General features: G+C 35.8%; 1 protein-coding gene across 5 annotated transcripts in view; it reads right to left on the bottom strand.

The window, feature by feature from the left end:
• The window catches only part of LOC121312890 (septin-7-like), a 43,143-nt gene extending 32,361 nt beyond the window's left edge, over positions 1-10,782 (bottom strand). Inside the window, exons 1-3 of one of the 5 annotated variants that reach the window (XM_041244780.1) lie at positions 10,636-10,782; positions 3,304-3,308; positions 2,698-2,800 (exon numbers count right to left, since the gene is read on the bottom strand). In XM_041244780.1, coding sequence (XP_041100714.1) covers positions 2,698-2,800; positions 3,304-3,308; positions 10,636-10,741 — 214 coding nt within the window. In that variant the 5' untranslated portion in view covers positions 10,742-10,782. Of the gene's footprint in view, positions 1-2,697; positions 2,801-3,303; positions 3,309-9,345; positions 9,348-10,635 lie in introns of all 5 variants that reach the window. The other 4 variants (XM_041244777.1, XM_041244779.1, XM_041244776.1 and 1 more) reach the window with 4 other exon arrangements.
• Between the last annotated feature and the right edge of the window lie 7,937 nt (positions 10,783-18,719).

Here is an 18,719-nt window from a genome sequence, read left to right as displayed (position 1 = left end):
TAGACTCAAGTAAGCTAACTTAAATGCATATTTTATTATTGGTTAGTTTTATTTCCACTCTAGCTGCATTTAATAAAGCTATAAATTAGCAATGTTAAACTATGACCATTTCTTAAATTATATTATCTAACGATGAAGAAACAGGCTTAAAGCTATTTTTATAGCTATAGATTCCTTAAAGAAAACTGATCACTGTACTGTGTAAAGGATCTAGTCACTACACTATACTCCTTTGCTTCATAAGAGGCATTCTGTCTGGAGACACATCTCTTGTTAAATTTTGCAAACAAGTCACAATTAGCAAAGAAACAATTGTGAGGATTCATTATGCATTTAGATTAAAAGGGGCACTACTTAAATTACAAATCAGGTGACACACAGCAGTGAACCTGTATAGCAATGAGTCACTCAACACTTTTTTTTTTTTTTTTTTTTTTTTTACAAAAGTGTTTCTCATTTTATCCTGGTTATTGCAAGGATTGTAAAACGCTAAACCTCATTTGTGGAGTACTGTAAATAGGATTACTCACTTGACAATGCTGGACTGTAACTAAACTCTTTATATTTTGTTATTGTTATGCCAGCAATAAGCTAAACAGATCTTTTCAAAACACCTTCATTTGTATACAGTGTTAGTGGAAGACTAAATAAGATTCTCACAACAGTGCTGAACTGTTAAGTTTTCCTGCTTATTTTACTGCCAGAAATGAACCAAATGATGTTTATAAACATTACGACATGCAAGTGTCTTCAGGTGCTTTACTTACTATTACAGCAAAAAGAGCCTGAAAATCTTCACTTTAATAAAAAAAAAAAAAAAAAAAAAAAGAATTGTAGTATTATTTATTAATTGGCTTATTTTAATATTATATTTATTTTCAGATGTCGTGTTCAGTTATCAATAAATTGATAAAAAGTGGGGAAAACTGAAGAAACAGAATTGGTTATTTTTGAAAAAGGGAATTTGATATTCCCCAGAATGGCAAAATCAGTAGTCCTACGGACGTTAGATTTAAACTCAGCTTTTGCATTTCTTTCCTGGCTTTAAACATTGTTCAAACAACCTTACAGCCCATTTACATTTTGAGAACTTCTCTCAAAAACCGATCGCTAGCAATGATATTTAGGTTTTCCATCTGTTTTAGGTTTGGCAAAACGATCAATAACTTTACTCTCCGTTCCCAGTTCACATTGCTTAGTTTTTTGCATTTTTATTATTATGCCACTTTCATGTTCTACATCTAAAACATAGTCCTACTATTTTTACTTACAACAGACACTTTTGTCTGTGTGGGATTTCAAACTCAAACTTATCAACCTTTTGCCAGTAAAACTGGGCAGTAATACGAATACTGACAACAGTATAGACTGCGCCCTTTATCAAGCATATACGAAATATGGCATATAATCCTTCACACACCAAACTTGACGTGTCTGATTTCTAACTATGACTGTGCAATCTAAATCTCTGTGCTCAAAAGCTCTTTTGAGAATGCACTAAGAAACCTGAATACAAATTAGTATAGGCAACCAACATGTTGTTCAGCTAGCACACATTTAAAGTGGGTCAAAGCATACAGGCCTACGTTGAAAAGGACAACATTGAAGCATACTAGTTTTGTGCTTAGAACAAGCATGAGAAGAGTTCTGGTAAACCAAACGCTGACCAGGATCCAGCATATTTCCTTTAAAATTGTATGCAGCTGTATAAACCATAAAGCTTATTTAAAGAAACTCCACTTAGCAGCGCTGCAGTAGTTGCTAACAGTAAACTCAAAGCATTGGAAAAATATAAGCCTTAGAATGCATACAAAGAATGTATTTTAAAACTTTGAAATGAACAAAATAATAAAAAAAATAATAAAAAAAATAATAATAAATAAAATGGAAGAATGAAATAAAGCAACACATTCTTTAAGAGTGGTGATTTCATTCATTAAAATTCCATGGGTTGACGGGAAATTAGTAGGAAGTAGTAATGAAAATTCCTGCTCAGGTAACATTGTACATTTCTCAGCTGGTTGGCTCTCAGTGCTGGCTGAATGAATAGCTTTCTTAGCTATTTGAAAATAACATTTTGGAATTCTTTAGACATGTTTTAAAATTCAAGAAACAAAAAAAGTGTTTATCATATTGTGTATACCAATTATACATTTTTTTTTAATTACCTAGTAAATGATGGCCATACATATCGGGTAAGATTAACTGGAATTAATTTGTTAAATCTGTGTTCTTGAATATGCTTTCTTCAAAGTGCAGAGAGAAGATTGTAACTGGCTGAACCTGTCTATAGATTAATTTCATAAGCAGCATCTGTGTTTGTTCTAGTTGTTAAGAGTTAATCTGGCATGTTTTGTTTAAGAACCATTAACACAGTAAGGAGTATATATAACAGTGAAGAAGAAAGCAATATTAACCAAGAGATTAAAAGAGATTAAAAAATGAAACTGGGACACATGAATCAAGGATACAATACAGTATAACAAATGCAAACTACTTGATTTTTTTAAATAAAACAAACTAACCAAATTGTTGCACCTATATACAAAAGAATAAATACAAAATCTTAAGAGGCCCAGGTTCAATGCTACTGAATACCACACAATGACCAACTCTGTTGCTTCCTGAGGAGTGCCCGCCCACATACTGTATTGGTAGTTTGTCAATACCAAAAAGATGAAAGAAAACACAGCTTACCTACTACCATCAGTGTGAACTCAAACCCCCTTTTCACAGACTTTCTGTATACTTGATTTGGGAGATTTGCAAAACCCACATATCCCTCAAGGTTTTTCTGTTGCTTACACAAAGAAAGAAAAAAAAAAAAAAGTACAATTAAACAATCAGGACAATAAATAAATAAATCATTACATCTAACAGCAATTCGTTATGGAATTTTTTATTTATTTATTTTTTTGTTTTTACAAGGCAAAACTTTTTAATGCATTTCTCATACAGCTGACTGGCACAGGACAAATGCTGCAGTCACTATCACATGCATAAAGCATAGTTAAATGTTGACTTTAGAAAAATATGTGTAAGCATTAATACAAACAAATATACATGGTTACATATTCAGCACAATTACCCACTTATAATAGACACCATCCATTAACGTATTTTGTAGCCAAATTTGATGCATTCATCAGGTGTGGAAAGAAATGGGTTAGCGCTTCAAGAAATGAGCCCCTGTTAACAAGCAAGATTCCATTTACCACCTTAGCAGTTGTATCTATTTTTGGGCTAGCATTAATTTAAACAATACCAACAAGGGACTGTTTAGTTTAATGGCTCAATACTTACAGCTACTTTGAATTGGCATCATTCCAGTATTGTAAACAATGATGAAGTGCCCAAGAGAGGAATTCCAGGAATATTGTACGTTGTAGTAACCAGTGGAGGCAGGTGAAGCAGCAGCAATGCAGTAGAAACATGACCATGGAGGGGGGAAAAAAACACAACAATTAGTCAAGTGAAACTGTACCCATGAAAACAGGAAGGAATATGAAATGCCCCTGAAATATGAATGATGAGCAGAGCTCTCACAGCCCTGGAAAGGAACTACACCACATGGAGTTGGAATGTTTAGCAGTAGTGTGGGCTTTACAGCGCTGCTGTTACTACTTGGAAGGCAAACCTTTTACTGTAACAGATCATTCTTCTCTTGTAGGTTTTTAACACGACCAAGCCAAATACTCGACTGATTCGGTGGGCTTTAAGATTACAGGAATTTAATCTTACTGTAGAATACAGAAAGGGCAAATTGAATGAGGTCCCAAATGTTCTGTCGTGTGCACCTTTTTCTCCTGCAGGTGGTGTTTTGGGTGTGCAATCCAGCAATAAAGAAAAGTGAGAGTTTTCAACTTTCTTTTTTCTGATATGGATATCTGGGAAGCCCAGGTAAAGGATCAGGAATGACAGACGATGAATCAAGTACTTCTCACTGAGATGGAAGAGTCCGAAACTAAATCTGAGCCTGCTGTTTTGTTTATTATATTGGAGGATAAAGTGTATCGCAGGGTAAGGAACCTGGTACCAGATCTATATTCCTCAACAGTTAAGAAAAGCTGTTCTTCAGACTTATGATAATCCCCTTAGCGGACACCTTGGAAAATATAAAACACTAAATAAGATATTAGCTAGTGCCTACTGGAGGGGTGTCTGGAAAGATGTGCAAGCCCATGTCGAAAGTTAGCAACCGGTAGAGAAACTTCAACATACTGAAACTAGCAAGACTTGGGAACCGATAGGGGTACATCTAGTTGGATAACTGCCTACATGCTCTATGAACACTCAACTTGTAATTTGTGAAGAAACCTGCCAACATGTACAAAATACACATGTGAACAAATAAAAATCTCTCTCTTTCCTTCAGCATAAGAGCAGGATGACTTTGGAAGACAGCAAGACCTTGACCTGTTCCATGAGGAGAGTGATGAGGATGAATTTTACGGCTTTACTGATGAACAAATAACTGCAAGGGTGGGGGTGGGGGGGGACAATTAAATACACAGCAGAGTAGTTGATGCGTGAGAGGGGGGCGTAAGCAGTAGTTGGGACGACAGCAGCGAGACAGAGTGATGAAGACGGCAGAACGAGAGGTGATCGTGCTGTGCTGTTGCAGAAAGTATTTCCTGCCCTGTTTTTTGTCTAATACAGCATTTAAGAAAAAAATGGTGGCTTTTGGAGCTGCTAGGATCGTCTGTTAATGAACAGACTGAACCTGACAAACTGAAAAGACAAAGAAACTGAATCCAGTCTACGGCAGCGGTCAAGTCATGTATTTTTTCAGGTTTTTTTGTTTGTTTTTTACTTTGCAAGATTTAAATGGAGTACTGGAAGTTTGTTTTTGTTTGGGGATGTATTTTTTAAACGACTCTGGGCTCGACTATCTATCATACTCAACAGGCAACAAAAACCATGGTTACGAACATTCTAATTGAAATAACATTTGGTCATTTAAAAATTGTCTCAAAAATACACCATAGTAAATGCAGCACATAAAAGTGTATTACACAGACCTTTATAGTATACATTTACGAGTAAAAGTAATAGGCACAGAACAAAACATTAGATAGCTGAACAGAACTAACTTGCACTTATTATTTGGAGTCTGAGCTGGAAGACAAGGCAAACGGACCTGCTTCGTCCTGCCGTGGAGACTTCAGCTGTCGGCCAGGGTATTGTGCACAATATTCATTAAGTGTTTTTCTCTTGCGCCCCAAAAGCTTAAGTACACCTTAACCCGCTCATTTTAAGCAGGCGCTTTGAACGACAGGCGCTGTAGCTGAGAAATGAGAGTATTCATTCTAGCACTGCTTCAGTAAATGACATCTATCAGAACAAGGTGAAACTACAGTACTAACGGAACACTGAAATGGCGGACAGAGAACCCCTAGCCATTCAGAGAGGAATGGAGATGGGACAGACAGCAAGTATAAAAACTACACACACAAACTACAGATAATTTCTAGATGATTATTTTTGGTAAGAAAATAAATAATGGTTTTACTGATGTTTATCATATATAAATTTATTTCAGTCTAACTTTTGTGAATTCAACGTTTAATGCACTTTACCAATTAATTTCTAAAAGTAGCAAGCCTAGTCATCAGCCAAGCATCAAATACTGTATGGAAATAAAGTAAAAAGAGAAGTATATGCAGAATAATTATTCTTGATTAACAGCAACATCACAAAGAGCTGCCAGTTATATTGTATGCAAAGGGAGTTTTACATGAAGCAAAAAGCAAACTGACAATTATAGCTGCTTGTATGGTAAATCACTATTTAAAAGGATCAGACTAATCAACAAGCGTCTAAATAGACAGAACTTGTTTTTTCTGTTAGTGGGCAAACTGACGGAAGTAATGTGGTGTGTCACTGTCTAGATATGCAGGCTTGACGTATCAGAGCAGCATGCTTTCACACCCCCAGAAAGTACTACAGCCCTCACCTACTCTACTACTGGAAGAATAAAAGATCCTGCTTTACAGTCAAGGAAAAAAGACTGAAGGGGCTTAGAATACTGCAATATTTTGTACTGCATAACCTAGATTACTCCTTGCAATATAGATTTCAGTTAATTAAATTAGCCTACTAGTTTTTCCCTTGTGCAGACAGGATGTTCACATGTGTCAATTTAAATTTTAGGTTCCGAAAACAAACTGCTGCTTCCTCTTTCCGACTTGCGGTTACCTTGTGCTTTCTCAAACCTCCTGCGTTTCTGCAGCACCTGTACAAATACAAGCTGGGGTATTCAGACAGTCTGCTAAACCTGTTTGCAGCATGTTTTTTCCTGATATAACCTGCAACAGATCACATGTTGCCTGTCAACTTTCCACAGTAATGCAAAAACAAAAACTGAATTCACACATAATCAATCAATCTATCTATTTTATATAGCGTCTTTCATAGTGGACCACCGTCACAAAACGTATTACAAGATACAAAAAAAAAAAAAGAAAAAAAGGCATTCTCAGAGAATTTCTTTATAAAAGTTATTGTAAAATTAGAGGGCTCACTCACAGATGAAAAGAAGAAACCAATGCAGTAGCTCCTCGTGTCATACAGTGACTGTTAGTTGCTGGCTACAAAATTATTAAACAGCTGTGAACATAAAGGTCTGACCCTTTTTAACACTATGAATAAACAATGGCAAAAAAGCCTTTGAATTTGTTGTAAATAATACATTCATTAATTTAAAACAAAAAATGTATACAACTATTTAGATGTCTGAACTGTATAATATAGGCAAGCAACCAGCAGTCAGATGGATTACTTGTACTTATTTTAATGTTAAAATTTCATAATTTCACTGACATGGAACAATTTAGTTTTCATGTGAAATGTTGAGATGTATTCATACCGAGCTAAAAAAATATTCATACTGTACACTCAGCCATTTTGTACAGTATTGCTGCTTACATAATTTCATGCAGCACACATCCACAATATGTAACCGATGTACAAGCCTGAACCTTGCAAAAGAATCTAGGAAAATTGGGACAACAGCTACAGTATGACTACATTCTTCTAATCATAAGTGAGAGGCCATCCTTCTCTAAGGTCCAAAACATTGTTATAGGATTCTTGAATCAATATATGCAAGAATGATGTTCATAAACCTACTGATTGCACCAGTATCTGCCAAGAGTGACAACAATTACAATGCCAAAAATGCAGTTATTTATAGCATTCACCTCTTTGATAGCTTGCAAAAGCACAATATAAATGTACATACAGTTCTAGTCAAAAGTTTACATACCCCAATGGAGATTTATAATTTTTTGAATTCCCAAAAACAAAACTATAAAAAATATTTTGTAGTAAAAGTTTTTTGCTTTTGTGGATGAGGAAAAAAAGATCTCTACAATTATTTACTTCAGCAATTTTTTTTGCAAAACTTCAAAAACGACACTTTGGTATGCTTATGGAATCCATTTTACCATGTATTGGAACAAAATTTGCTGTGCCATTAAAGGAAAAACAGCCCCACAGAAGGATATTACCACCTCCATGCCTGACAGTAGGTATGGTGTTCTTTTCTTTGTATGCCTCACCAGACTTTCTCCAAACATAACGACTATCAGCATGACCAAATAGCTCAATTTTTGTTTCATCTCTCCACAAAACCTTTGACCAGAACTCATATCCATCAATCAAACTTTAAGCGATTGTCCTTGTGACATTTTCCTAACAGTGGCTTTTTGCTTGGTCTGCGACCATCGAGACCTTCACCATGCAATACTGGACCTGTGGTTGAAATGGAAACCCCAGTCACACTTGCAGACAATTCACTCTGATTATCTTTGGCTGTCAATCTCAGATTGTTATTAACCTTCCTCACACTTCTTGTACTTGTTCTTGGTGAAAGAACCTTTTTTTTTCCTTTCTTCCAGACCGAGGGAGCGTTGTGACAGTACCATGAGTCTTGTACCTCTTGATAACAGTAGTTGAAATTGGGATACTCAAATGCTCGGAAATCATCTTGTATCATTCTCCACCTTTGACAATAAAAATGTTCTGCCTAAGGTCTTCAGATAGCTCTTTACTTTTCCCCACATTGACTTATTGGTAATAACCTTTTAAACTCTCTAAGAATGTTCACCTACAATCCAGCATTTTCTAGAATTAGGTTCTGCATTATCATACTGAAATTCCTAGCATCTTGTAGACAAGAATATCACAGCATCAAAGGATATGAATATATTTAAATTAGCATTGTTGGAGTTTTGCAAAACAATTGCTGAAATAAATAATTGTAGACCTCTATTTCTTGTAACGTTTTCCTCATCCACAAAAGCAAAACTAAAAGATTTTTTCCTATAATTGTTTGAGAAATGTCTAGAAATTATACATTGGAGTATGTAAACTTTTGACTAACTGTATACCATATCTATAGTTACTTTATCAGTAACTTGCATCAAATGAAACATTTTTAGGAACAGACAGAAGACCTTTAATCTGCTTACTTCTTATTCAGTAACTGAGCTTCTACAACTTTCAACTTTGTAATGGCTGGTTTCACAGATGCTGATTAAAAGCAATCTTCGATTACTTTATCTAAAGTAACATTAGGTACTGCTATAGTTCTGTGAAACCAACCCTAAGTAACCTAATCTGCTTTAACTACTGCATTTGAATAAGCAAACTACTGAACATACTAGACACTTGAAATTCAACCACTATCCATTTCTTGTATAATGGTAATAGTATTTGAACTGTGTTAAATTCTATTTCTGTACCAAACAAACCCTGCTTACATTAAAGTACTACTGTACTGGTACTTTTTTTTAATTTTTTTATTTGAGACTGGCAGCGTGTTTCATTAAATCTGCAATTCAATTCATGCTCCCAAATGTATGCCTCATTCCTGGCAGATGGATGAAGGCCACCCTTTCATCAAGAGAGCTGAAACTTGGTATCATTCCACATCTAAGCTTAGATCTATGCTCCCTTGGGTTTCTATCAGAAAAACGTTCTTTATTATTATTATTATTATTATTATTATTATTTGGCCCTAAAGCAAACTGTAGTGATTAGTCGATTGAATCTCAAGCTTCCCGAGGGTGTCATAATGCAATTAAAGTGGCATTCAGAAATCCTGTAGAAAGTCTCTGGATTGACGTTGGTTTTGATGAAAAATGTGTGTTGAGACTCAAGTAGCTAGAAAATGCACCTGCGGAACTCTTTCTTCCACATTGTCTTTCATACTTTTTGTTACTCAGCCCCTCTCCAACAGGTAAAGAGAAAGGGGTGGTATCGAGCCTGAAAGAAATGTAACGTCTTTGCTCCATCATATTCAGAGTATTTTTTATGTCCTTGCACATTACAGTTGCAAACAGCTTCATACACATGCAAGAGGCTCTTACATCAGCTGGTGAAGGAAGCCATAATAACACAACCTGCATCTATGCCAGTGTGAACAAGGATAATAAGTAGTATACTGCACCTTTTGATATATTTTATGCAACTAAAACACTTATTTTGTACAAAAGCTGAATGCAGAATTAAATAAATAGTTCCATAGCATCACTGGCTATTCTTCCTCTTGATAACGGGAAAACGTATACAAAAATATATATTAAACATAGATTATATAGTTATGCCTTGGTTTCACACTATCCCCTCTTCCCAACACACAGTAAATAATCTAAGTCCATCTTTCGTAGATTCAGGTAAGCACACCGAACCTACAGGCATAAGATGTAACAATGTATTCTCGATTTTTAAATGCCACTACAACTTTTTTAAAAGTGTTGCAATTTTCAGTTTTAACTCCGAGCCTCAAAAGGTACAAAACACATACATCTATCTATCTATATATCTATCTATCTATCTATCTATCTATCTATCTAAAAATATATATATATTATATATATAAAATATATAATAGATATATATATATATCTATACTTTATTAGATTAGTAATAATCTAAGTCCATTCTGTAACACCGAACTACAGACATAAGACTTAACATTTTTTACGGTCGATTTGAAAAACAACAACGTTAAAAGTCAAAATTAGTTCTCCTTTACTATTGTATCAAGGAAACATTAACGTATATGATAACATGTTCTTTGATACTAACAACCTATCTTTGACTCCTTGCGTATGATTGTTCCTTTACACTTTTACACCACACACACACACACACACACACACACACACACACACACACACACACACACACACACACACACATACATATATATATATATATATATAAATAAAAATTCTATTCTAAGTTTTTTTTCATCGAAAAAATATATATATGGCCATATATTCAACCAAGCAAAAAAAAAACACAACAAAAACAAAAAAAAACATTAAATTTTTATTTTTTCAGCAGCGCCTATAAAAAAAAAAAAAAAAAAAAAGAACAGGAAATGCCTTTGCTCGAGCTATGTATACATCATAAAACCAGGGTGTTTGGGTGTGTGTGTGTGTTTATATATATATATATATATATATATATATATATATATATATATATATAAACACACATGCATACATACATATGTGTGTATTGCATTCCAGTATGTTTGCTACTCCCACTGCCCTTGAACGTGTATTGTTGAAACAACATCTGCGGACATTAAAAGACAATATAATCACGAAATAGACTCACCCATGATGTTGACGTTCCCAGCCGCCTCAGCAGACAATCTTTCATTGACCGATATTCCCCTTCCCTTCTCGGATTTACGTCGGCCCCTCGATTCTGCAACACACATACGACGTTTTCATAGGGTACTCTCAGAACTATTAACATAGTTACGCAGTGGAATTTGAGTTAGACATCTGGTGAATCAGAGCACTTCTGAGGTCTCGCGAGGTTTTTGGCGGCCACACAAATGATCATTTTGGGGTTAGGTCTGTTTGTATTTCGGAGCTGTTTAGGTTCGTTTAGAGACTGACTTCTGAAATCACGGTGAGAGGGTTACTGTATTTACAATGTATTTAAAAATGAAATGATGAGGGTGGTGTCTTAATAAAAGGAAAGTAGCTAGTGGAACAAAAATATGATAAAAAAAAAAAAAAAATACGAGCACCAAATAACTCCCAATTCCCTATGCAGACTCTTCTCACGCCTGTGTGCCCCCATGTGGAATATTCTGGTGTTACAGTATGGTATTATTATTCATTTCTTAGCAGGCCCTTCTCCAGAGTGATTTACACTGTACAAGGTATCATGTTATAAAATACCACATTGTAAAGTGTCACATTACACAGTATGGTATTACAGATAAGAGTAGTTGTCAAGTACAATAAAATCATTAGAAAAAAAAAAAAAAAAAATCAAATTCAAATAAGAGTAAAATAAATAATACAGTAAATAATTAAATGTAAGAGAGAGACTGACTAAGAGCAGTTAACTTATAGCAAAAATATTTGCTTATTCGAGTAATGTCCATTAAGAGCACGTAGTAAGTACGATAAATGGATGAGAATGATTTCAAATGAGAGCAGTTACCAAAAATGTGACTACTGATACCTATAAGAGTAAAATCAAATACAAGATACAGGAAATAGTTATAATTAACAGCTGTAGCAGTTCAGTGCAAGTACAAGCTGATGCAAGTACTGGTACAACTGGGTGCCATAGAGTCCAGTATAGTCGAGAGTTGTGAGGTTTACAGTTGCTGTCTGAATAGATTTGTCTTGAGGAGGTGCCGGAAGGTGGTCAGGGATTGAGCAGTCCTGATATCCGTGGGTAGGTCGTTCCACTACTGAGAGGTAAGAGTGGAGAAGGAGCGGGTTCTGGAAGTGGGTGAGTGGGGGGTGGGGGGATGGGGACACAGCAAATCTGATGGTGGTGGAGGAGCGGAAGGGGCGAGAGGGGGGTAGGGAAAAATGATAGTCTGGAGATATGAAGGGAGAACTACAGTATCAACAAGCAGCAAACAAATAAACAAACAAAAAAAGACAGTGTTATTAATATAGTCTACAAATCATTTTCACATTAAAAAAAAAAAAAAACTTTATCTCCTAGGATTCCAGCAAGACAATAAGCATAAGTCTCCTTTGTCTCTCCACTTAATTTCTACTGGCATGCTTCAGAAGAGATAAACGGTTCTCCTGCCAGCCTCTGCGTTCACCCACACTATAAATGTATATAACTCTCCAGAATAAGAAAAGTTCTTGTCAGTCACTTTGCAAAGGTTATTCAATGATAATTACGTTTGCATTACAATGTTTTTATCCTTTTTTATGTTTGCCAGTTGTTCTGTAGTAAATAACATTTTCTTACTGTGTCCCAGTCTTAGATATAACTGGCTCAATAATAAAACCTTTACCTATTTTTTAACACAGAGAGTAGAATCAGTTATTTGAAGATGTATAGTAACTAACAAGTCTGTGGTGTTAATAAATGTCCCTTCTTCATTCCCAGGAAAGGCACTTGTATAGCACACAATGTTTAGTTGTGGTAATACTCTGCATATACTTTTACTTCATGAGATGGGCTACACCCTCACCCTCACCACAACCCTCCCCCCCCCCCCCCCCCCCCCCCATTTAGGAAGGCTCTGGCACTGTTGATAGAGAGAGTGGTCTAAATGGGGTGCCCAGCTGATTTTTATATGAGCCACACACAAACACATCCTTTATCGTATGTTACTCCTGGTTCTAAAACAGCACAAATATCAGAAGGTACTGCTCATGTCTCCGTGTGCTAGTGACAAAACATACTGAATATGCAGTGTTCTTTTCAACTACAGTCTTAATTACCTCCCTGTGCTTAGCATAACATCCATGTCCCTTGGAACAACAAGGTAAATTGACTGGATTTTTATTTCACAAATATTTCCTATGACTCATTAAATCAGATTCCATTTAGTATGCCATTATAAACCAAAATCCAAAGCACATTCTGCCCATAGCACAGTGCAATAATCTGTGACCTAAAATACCGTATCCCAATTAAACGAAGTGACGTCCCAATTAAAAGACCTATATAGTAATGAGAAAAACTGTCTCCTAGAGCTATTTACCAATTAAGCAGAAATCATGCTTATCAGTGTCACGATTTAGGTGGCTCTGACTATACTGCCAAAAATAAGAGTAATTACAACAACTTAATTTGGAACACTGCTGAAATAGAGTGTGTGCATTGGTGGAAACTGCATTAAAACACTAGATGACACTGTTGAATCAAGAGTCATGTTGTAGAAGCACAATATTTCACAGTGGCTTACAAATTAAAACTGGTAAAAAGGTTTGTAACTAAATCTAAGTATGCTGACACAAATAATATATATATATATGTAATACTAAACATACTAAATCCTTAACTGGTTATCAGTTATATGATTTTTAACTGAGGGTAGCGCCTTCAACAATTTTAAAAAAGAATCAGAAATGGAATTGGAATTGAAAGTAAGGACATTCATTTAGGCGCAAATACCACAAATTAAAGGGTGTCATAAGCACAAGTAACTTCAGAAATGTAGGGCGAATACCATTCCCAATGTACCATTCCCAATGTACAATTCCCAATGTACCATTCCCAATGTACAATTCCCAATGTACCATTCCCAATGTACAATTCCCAATGTACATTTCCCAATGTACAATTCCCAATGTACATTTCCCAATGTACAATTCCCAATGTACCATTCCCAATGTACAATTCATAATGTACCATTCACAATGTACAATTCCCAATGTACCATTCCCAATGTACAATTCCCAATGTACCATTCCAAATGTACACCATTCCCAATGTACCATTCCCAATGTACAATTCACAATGTACCATTCCCAATGTACAATTCCCAATGTACCATTCCCAATGTACAATTCACAATGTACAATTAGCACTAGCATCAATGTCACTTTAATTAAAGTAGCGACCGTTTTTATTTATCTTATAATGTCCAGTACATTTTTTTTTTTTAAATCTCACCTTGATACATGTGCATCTTATGATCAAGTATATGGTCCGAGAAGATCACATTCATTAAAGAATAAAGAAAAGCCATTTTTAGGTAGTTACCCAGGGAGTACAAGATCATGAGACAGAGTGGGATAGCTTTTTAGCTTACGGGGGCACAAGTTTTGCATCACCCTATAGAATTAACACATTTTGCTTCATAAAGTCAAATGAAACCTGCTGGATAATGTTACGTTAACAATGAATTAAACACTGCTTTGTAGTTTTCCATATACTTAACGAAAAACTGACAACAATTGAAAAACGTGACATTTTGAAATTTAACATGAAATACTATACTACTATTTTGGCTTCCGGTCGACTTTTGCATGTAGTTAAATAAAAGATCTAAATTATGTTTATATAGTTTAATTCATTTTTATTATGTCTAGGTGATGCAAATGTTTTGGCCATAGCCGTACATAAACTGGATTGTTTATTTATGGAAATGACATTTTTATAAATCATACATTGATTATGTACATCTAAACACAGATTATAAAATCCTGACATTGTGCACTATTTAACAACATCCACACCTTGCTGTGTCTTATTGTTTAATTCAAACTGGTTTAAGAGGCATCATTTTCAGTTAGACCCATTAAGGCACTGTGACGGGGTACACAGCTTTGGAGAAGCCAGCCATGCCAATGGCAGCATTGCCGCTGACATCATTGTTAATGGAGGAGGGCCTCACACCGTGGCCGCCTGTGGGCCCATTAGTAGCTCCCGTGAGTACGGTGTCTCTCTTCCTGGTCTGGCGTCACCACAAGCCATCCTTGTCACAGGCACCAATAAACCCTAATTAAATGTAATGAATAATTGTATTAGTGCAGTATTTGATACTTTTCACCCTATATACTACTGAAAAAAAGATCTCCCAATTCAAAACCACAGCTTTTACAAGGCATTCCTATCAGTAAAATAAACACAGCACATGTACTTTGATGGAGTATTTTGTTTATATAACAAGTACAATGTATGGAAAATAAAGTTTAAACCTCAACTAAACAGGTCAATTTCCTTAACGTGGTTGTAGATAGCAGAATACTTTTATAAATCTTACCTGTGGTTCACTTCCATTCATTATATAGTCTCACTTTTGCATGTTAATTTTAAAACATGACATCTTCTCAATTTGTTTGCTTGTTACAGGTACATTTCCAAGCTTATTTCTCCTCAGCACTGACTTCAGGGTCAAAGGATCTTACTGTCTACAAAGCATATCAGTCATTAGCAGCTGATCAAAGGCCCCATTACATTCTCCAGGTGTAATGACCATGAAAGAGCAATATTATCTAAAATGAAGGCCTGCAAACAGAGATTTCTTTAACCTAGTGTAGTAACAGTAATCATGTTTTAAAATGAAAATAAACGTGTGTGAAACCAAAACTACTTGAGACTGTAAGGGGGGAGTCTCAAGAGTTTGGTGAATCACACAGTGTACTGTCTTACAGTGTGCTTGTGTCAAGCAATTTCTCTCTCTCTCTCTCTCTCTCTCTCTCTCTCTCTCTCTCTCTCTCTCTCTCTCTCTCTCTCTCTCCCTCTCTCCCCGCTTTCAGTAAATTGATATAGTAAATTTGCTTTGCCTGGCGTCGCCCCAGCTGCCAAACTTCATAGTTTACTCTTCCAATTTTCTGAATCGCCTCAAAGGAACCCTGACATTTTGCAAATAGTTTACACTCAGAAATGGGGAGAAGCAGTAAGATCCAGTTTTCCCCCTTCTACTTGAAACCGGGTGGCCCACAGACTTGTCCTCCCCCAGTGAGGTCTTCAAAGTATTACCAATCCTGCCCCTTAATCATTGACTATGGCAACCTCTTTGCTACCGCCATGGTTATGTTCGCAGTTTGATTTTGCACTTTCAGCATTACTTTGGTGATGGCGTATGTCCTGGTATTGCCAGGACAAATATTAATCACTGGCTGAAGTGGACGCCAGGCCATTCCCCCCAGGAGCCTCTCCCGAATTAAGGTTTGCCGACACCCCGAGTCCACTAATGCGTGGGTACTCTGGAGTCCGACCTGTGCTGTTACCAGATAGGAACATTATTCAACATGTTTCATTTGGCTTTATGAAGCAAAATTAAATCATTCTAAGGTGATGCAGCACTTTTGGCCATAGCTATAAATAGTAAACACACATACATGTTGGGGGACATAAAATATAATTTTGTTTTAAATGACTGAGGTAGATGGAATCCTATGAAAAAAATGTAAAGTGCAGTACTAACTTTCTGCGCACGGACAGTGAACAATATCGGAACGAAAAATACTGTGTGTATTTTCTTTTTTTTTATCTGCAAAACTAACATCAAATCCAAATCATGCAGTGAGTTTGTAACTTTTATTATACAGGAACAGCCTTCTTTCTAGCAGGTCAATCCTTTAGTTGTTGTTCTTTTTTTCCCCAAAGGTGACTGTGCTCCTGCTAAATTGATACTTGCTCACATCATCAGAGTAATCCAGAGGATCAAGTCGCAGCTCAAATCTGTGGGGTCTTTCTGGGAGGATTATCTTCCAATATATCTTGATGTACAGCAAGCACAAGCACACTGAAGCCTGCCAGTTTCTCCACTTCAACAACGAATAGGCTACAAACCTGATTTTCCAACCAGTAAGTAGCCTATCTTGTTCTGACGAGTTAACAATGCAATTTAATGTATGCGTTAAAAAATAACAAAATACTTAAATTACCTAATTATTGGATTATTAAACATTCAACACATTTTTTATTATTGCTATAGGCTTACATACATATTCCTAAACACAGAAATCATGCTAGGAAATGATACCACTAGGACGCATCTCATTCTCTGCCTGGTCTGAGGCATGTGTTAATTACCACTGATGGTAAAGGGTCTTAACCATATATATATATATATATATATATATATATATATATATATATATATATATATATATATATATATATATATATATATATACAGAGACAGAGAGAGAGAGAGAGAGAGAGATTCAATTTGAACAAATGTTAAGTGTTAAAATTGCACTTTGGTGATGCCTAATTATTGTACAATTAAATTCAGTGACATGATTTTGAGAACATGCTGGTAATAAAAGGCACAGCACATTACATGAGTACTAGTACTTTTAGTACAGTACATTAACTTGTACTTCACCCCTGTGTGGCAGAGCAAAGCTCTGCCCTTTTTAAATTGGCAGGGATGGGGTTAATTTCCCCTACCTGCCTGGGTTTATTATGTTCAGGTGGCTGGGGTTGATTAGGTTAATTAACGATCAATCAGTGCCCAGCCACCTGACATAAAAGGAGGCCTCTGCTTCTCATTTGGGAAGAGGGAGCTGAGGAAGCAGGTTTTGTGTTTGTGGGGTTTTGTGTTTGTGAAGGCATTGCCCAGCCTGAAAACCTTACTTTTGCAAGTTTTGTTTTTGTATTGCTTTATTTGTGTTTAAATCCCTTTATTTTACCCTTGTGCATGTTTATTTTGTTTATTTTATAATAAAAGTATATTTGTTTGAACTGCAGTCTGTCTCTGGGCCTCTATCCACTCACCAGCCTGCCACACCCTGTCATCTTGTTTTCTTTTTATGCAGTAAAGCACAGGTTTAGGCAGTGTTTTTCTAATGAGCTGCATTTTAAACAGTCAGTGATACAGCATTATGAACATTCATATTTTTATCTAGGTACTGCTAATAAAGATGTGCCAATACCAATTTTAATAAAAACACTATAAATGTGCTTTACATTCAGCAATTGAAATACATTCTTAAAAAAATTAATCTGTTTATAAAATGCCTCTGGATTTACATTTTCCCTTTCTTTTGTAGCCTGAGATTGTGAACAGCGAGCCTATGGAGAAAAGGCTGATGTCTGGCCAGTGGGGTGCATTCTTTATCAGAAGGTTACTCTAAACCCACCCTTCTACAGTACGAGCATGCTTTCACTGGTGACTACAGTAAGACCCTGACTCAAGCATTGATCCCAGGGAAACAAGACTGCCATCACTAAAAAAAAAAAAAAAAAAAAAAAAAAAGTTAATGGCTTGAGACAAAACTGAAGGCTAAATCATTTGCAAACCAAGTGCTCATTTCAGTGATAGTAGTGTAATCATGCACCCTTCACTTCAAGAGAGTCCATCTGAGTTGTGATAACCTGATTGCACATAGAGACCTGGACTCAATCTTCTTTTTGGTGCTTCTATCCCAAAACATTGTCTAGCCCTGAACAAATTTTAGGCTTCGATAAACATTTTTCTCCTTAGTGGTGATTGTGCACTGCTATTCATTCATATGTTTGTTTTTTTATTCATAGTATTGCTAGGAAATGATGTACCTTAAAGCCGAATGAAAGGATTTAACTTATTTGTTTTGTAATTTCTTACAGATACAGTAGTTAAGGCTGTCCCAGACTGAGTCTACACTAAAAAAGTGACAGACATCGTTAAATGGTGATCCAGTTATATTGTTTAACTCCAGCTGGCTTTGCCTACAGTTGCATTCATTTTGTTTGAAAACATAGCCGTCTTTGTACATCCAACTTTATGATGTTGGTTTTATCTATGGTTCTAGAAGTGCAATACACCTTTTGAAGGGTATTATGAAAACACAAATAAAGAGCTGGCAAAAACAGCAACTTATGACTTTAACTTCATGTTAACCTCACCTCAAACAAATCTGTATGTTAATGAAAATCCAATAGCATATACTTTTACGCATGGTCATTTCAGGAATTACAAACAACCTGATATCACTTAAAAAAATAAAAAAATAAATAAACGCTCCAGTTACTGAATACTT

The sequence above is a fragment of the Polyodon spathula genome, chromosome 3 (assembly GCF_017654505.1).
Source record: "Polyodon spathula isolate WHYD16114869_AA chromosome 3, ASM1765450v1, whole genome shotgun sequence".
NCBI classification, from domain to species: Eukaryota; Metazoa; Chordata; class Actinopteri; order Acipenseriformes; family Polyodontidae; genus Polyodon; species Polyodon spathula.
Note: the sequence above shows the minus strand (reverse complement) of the source record. Positions and strands in the feature narration are given on the sequence as shown.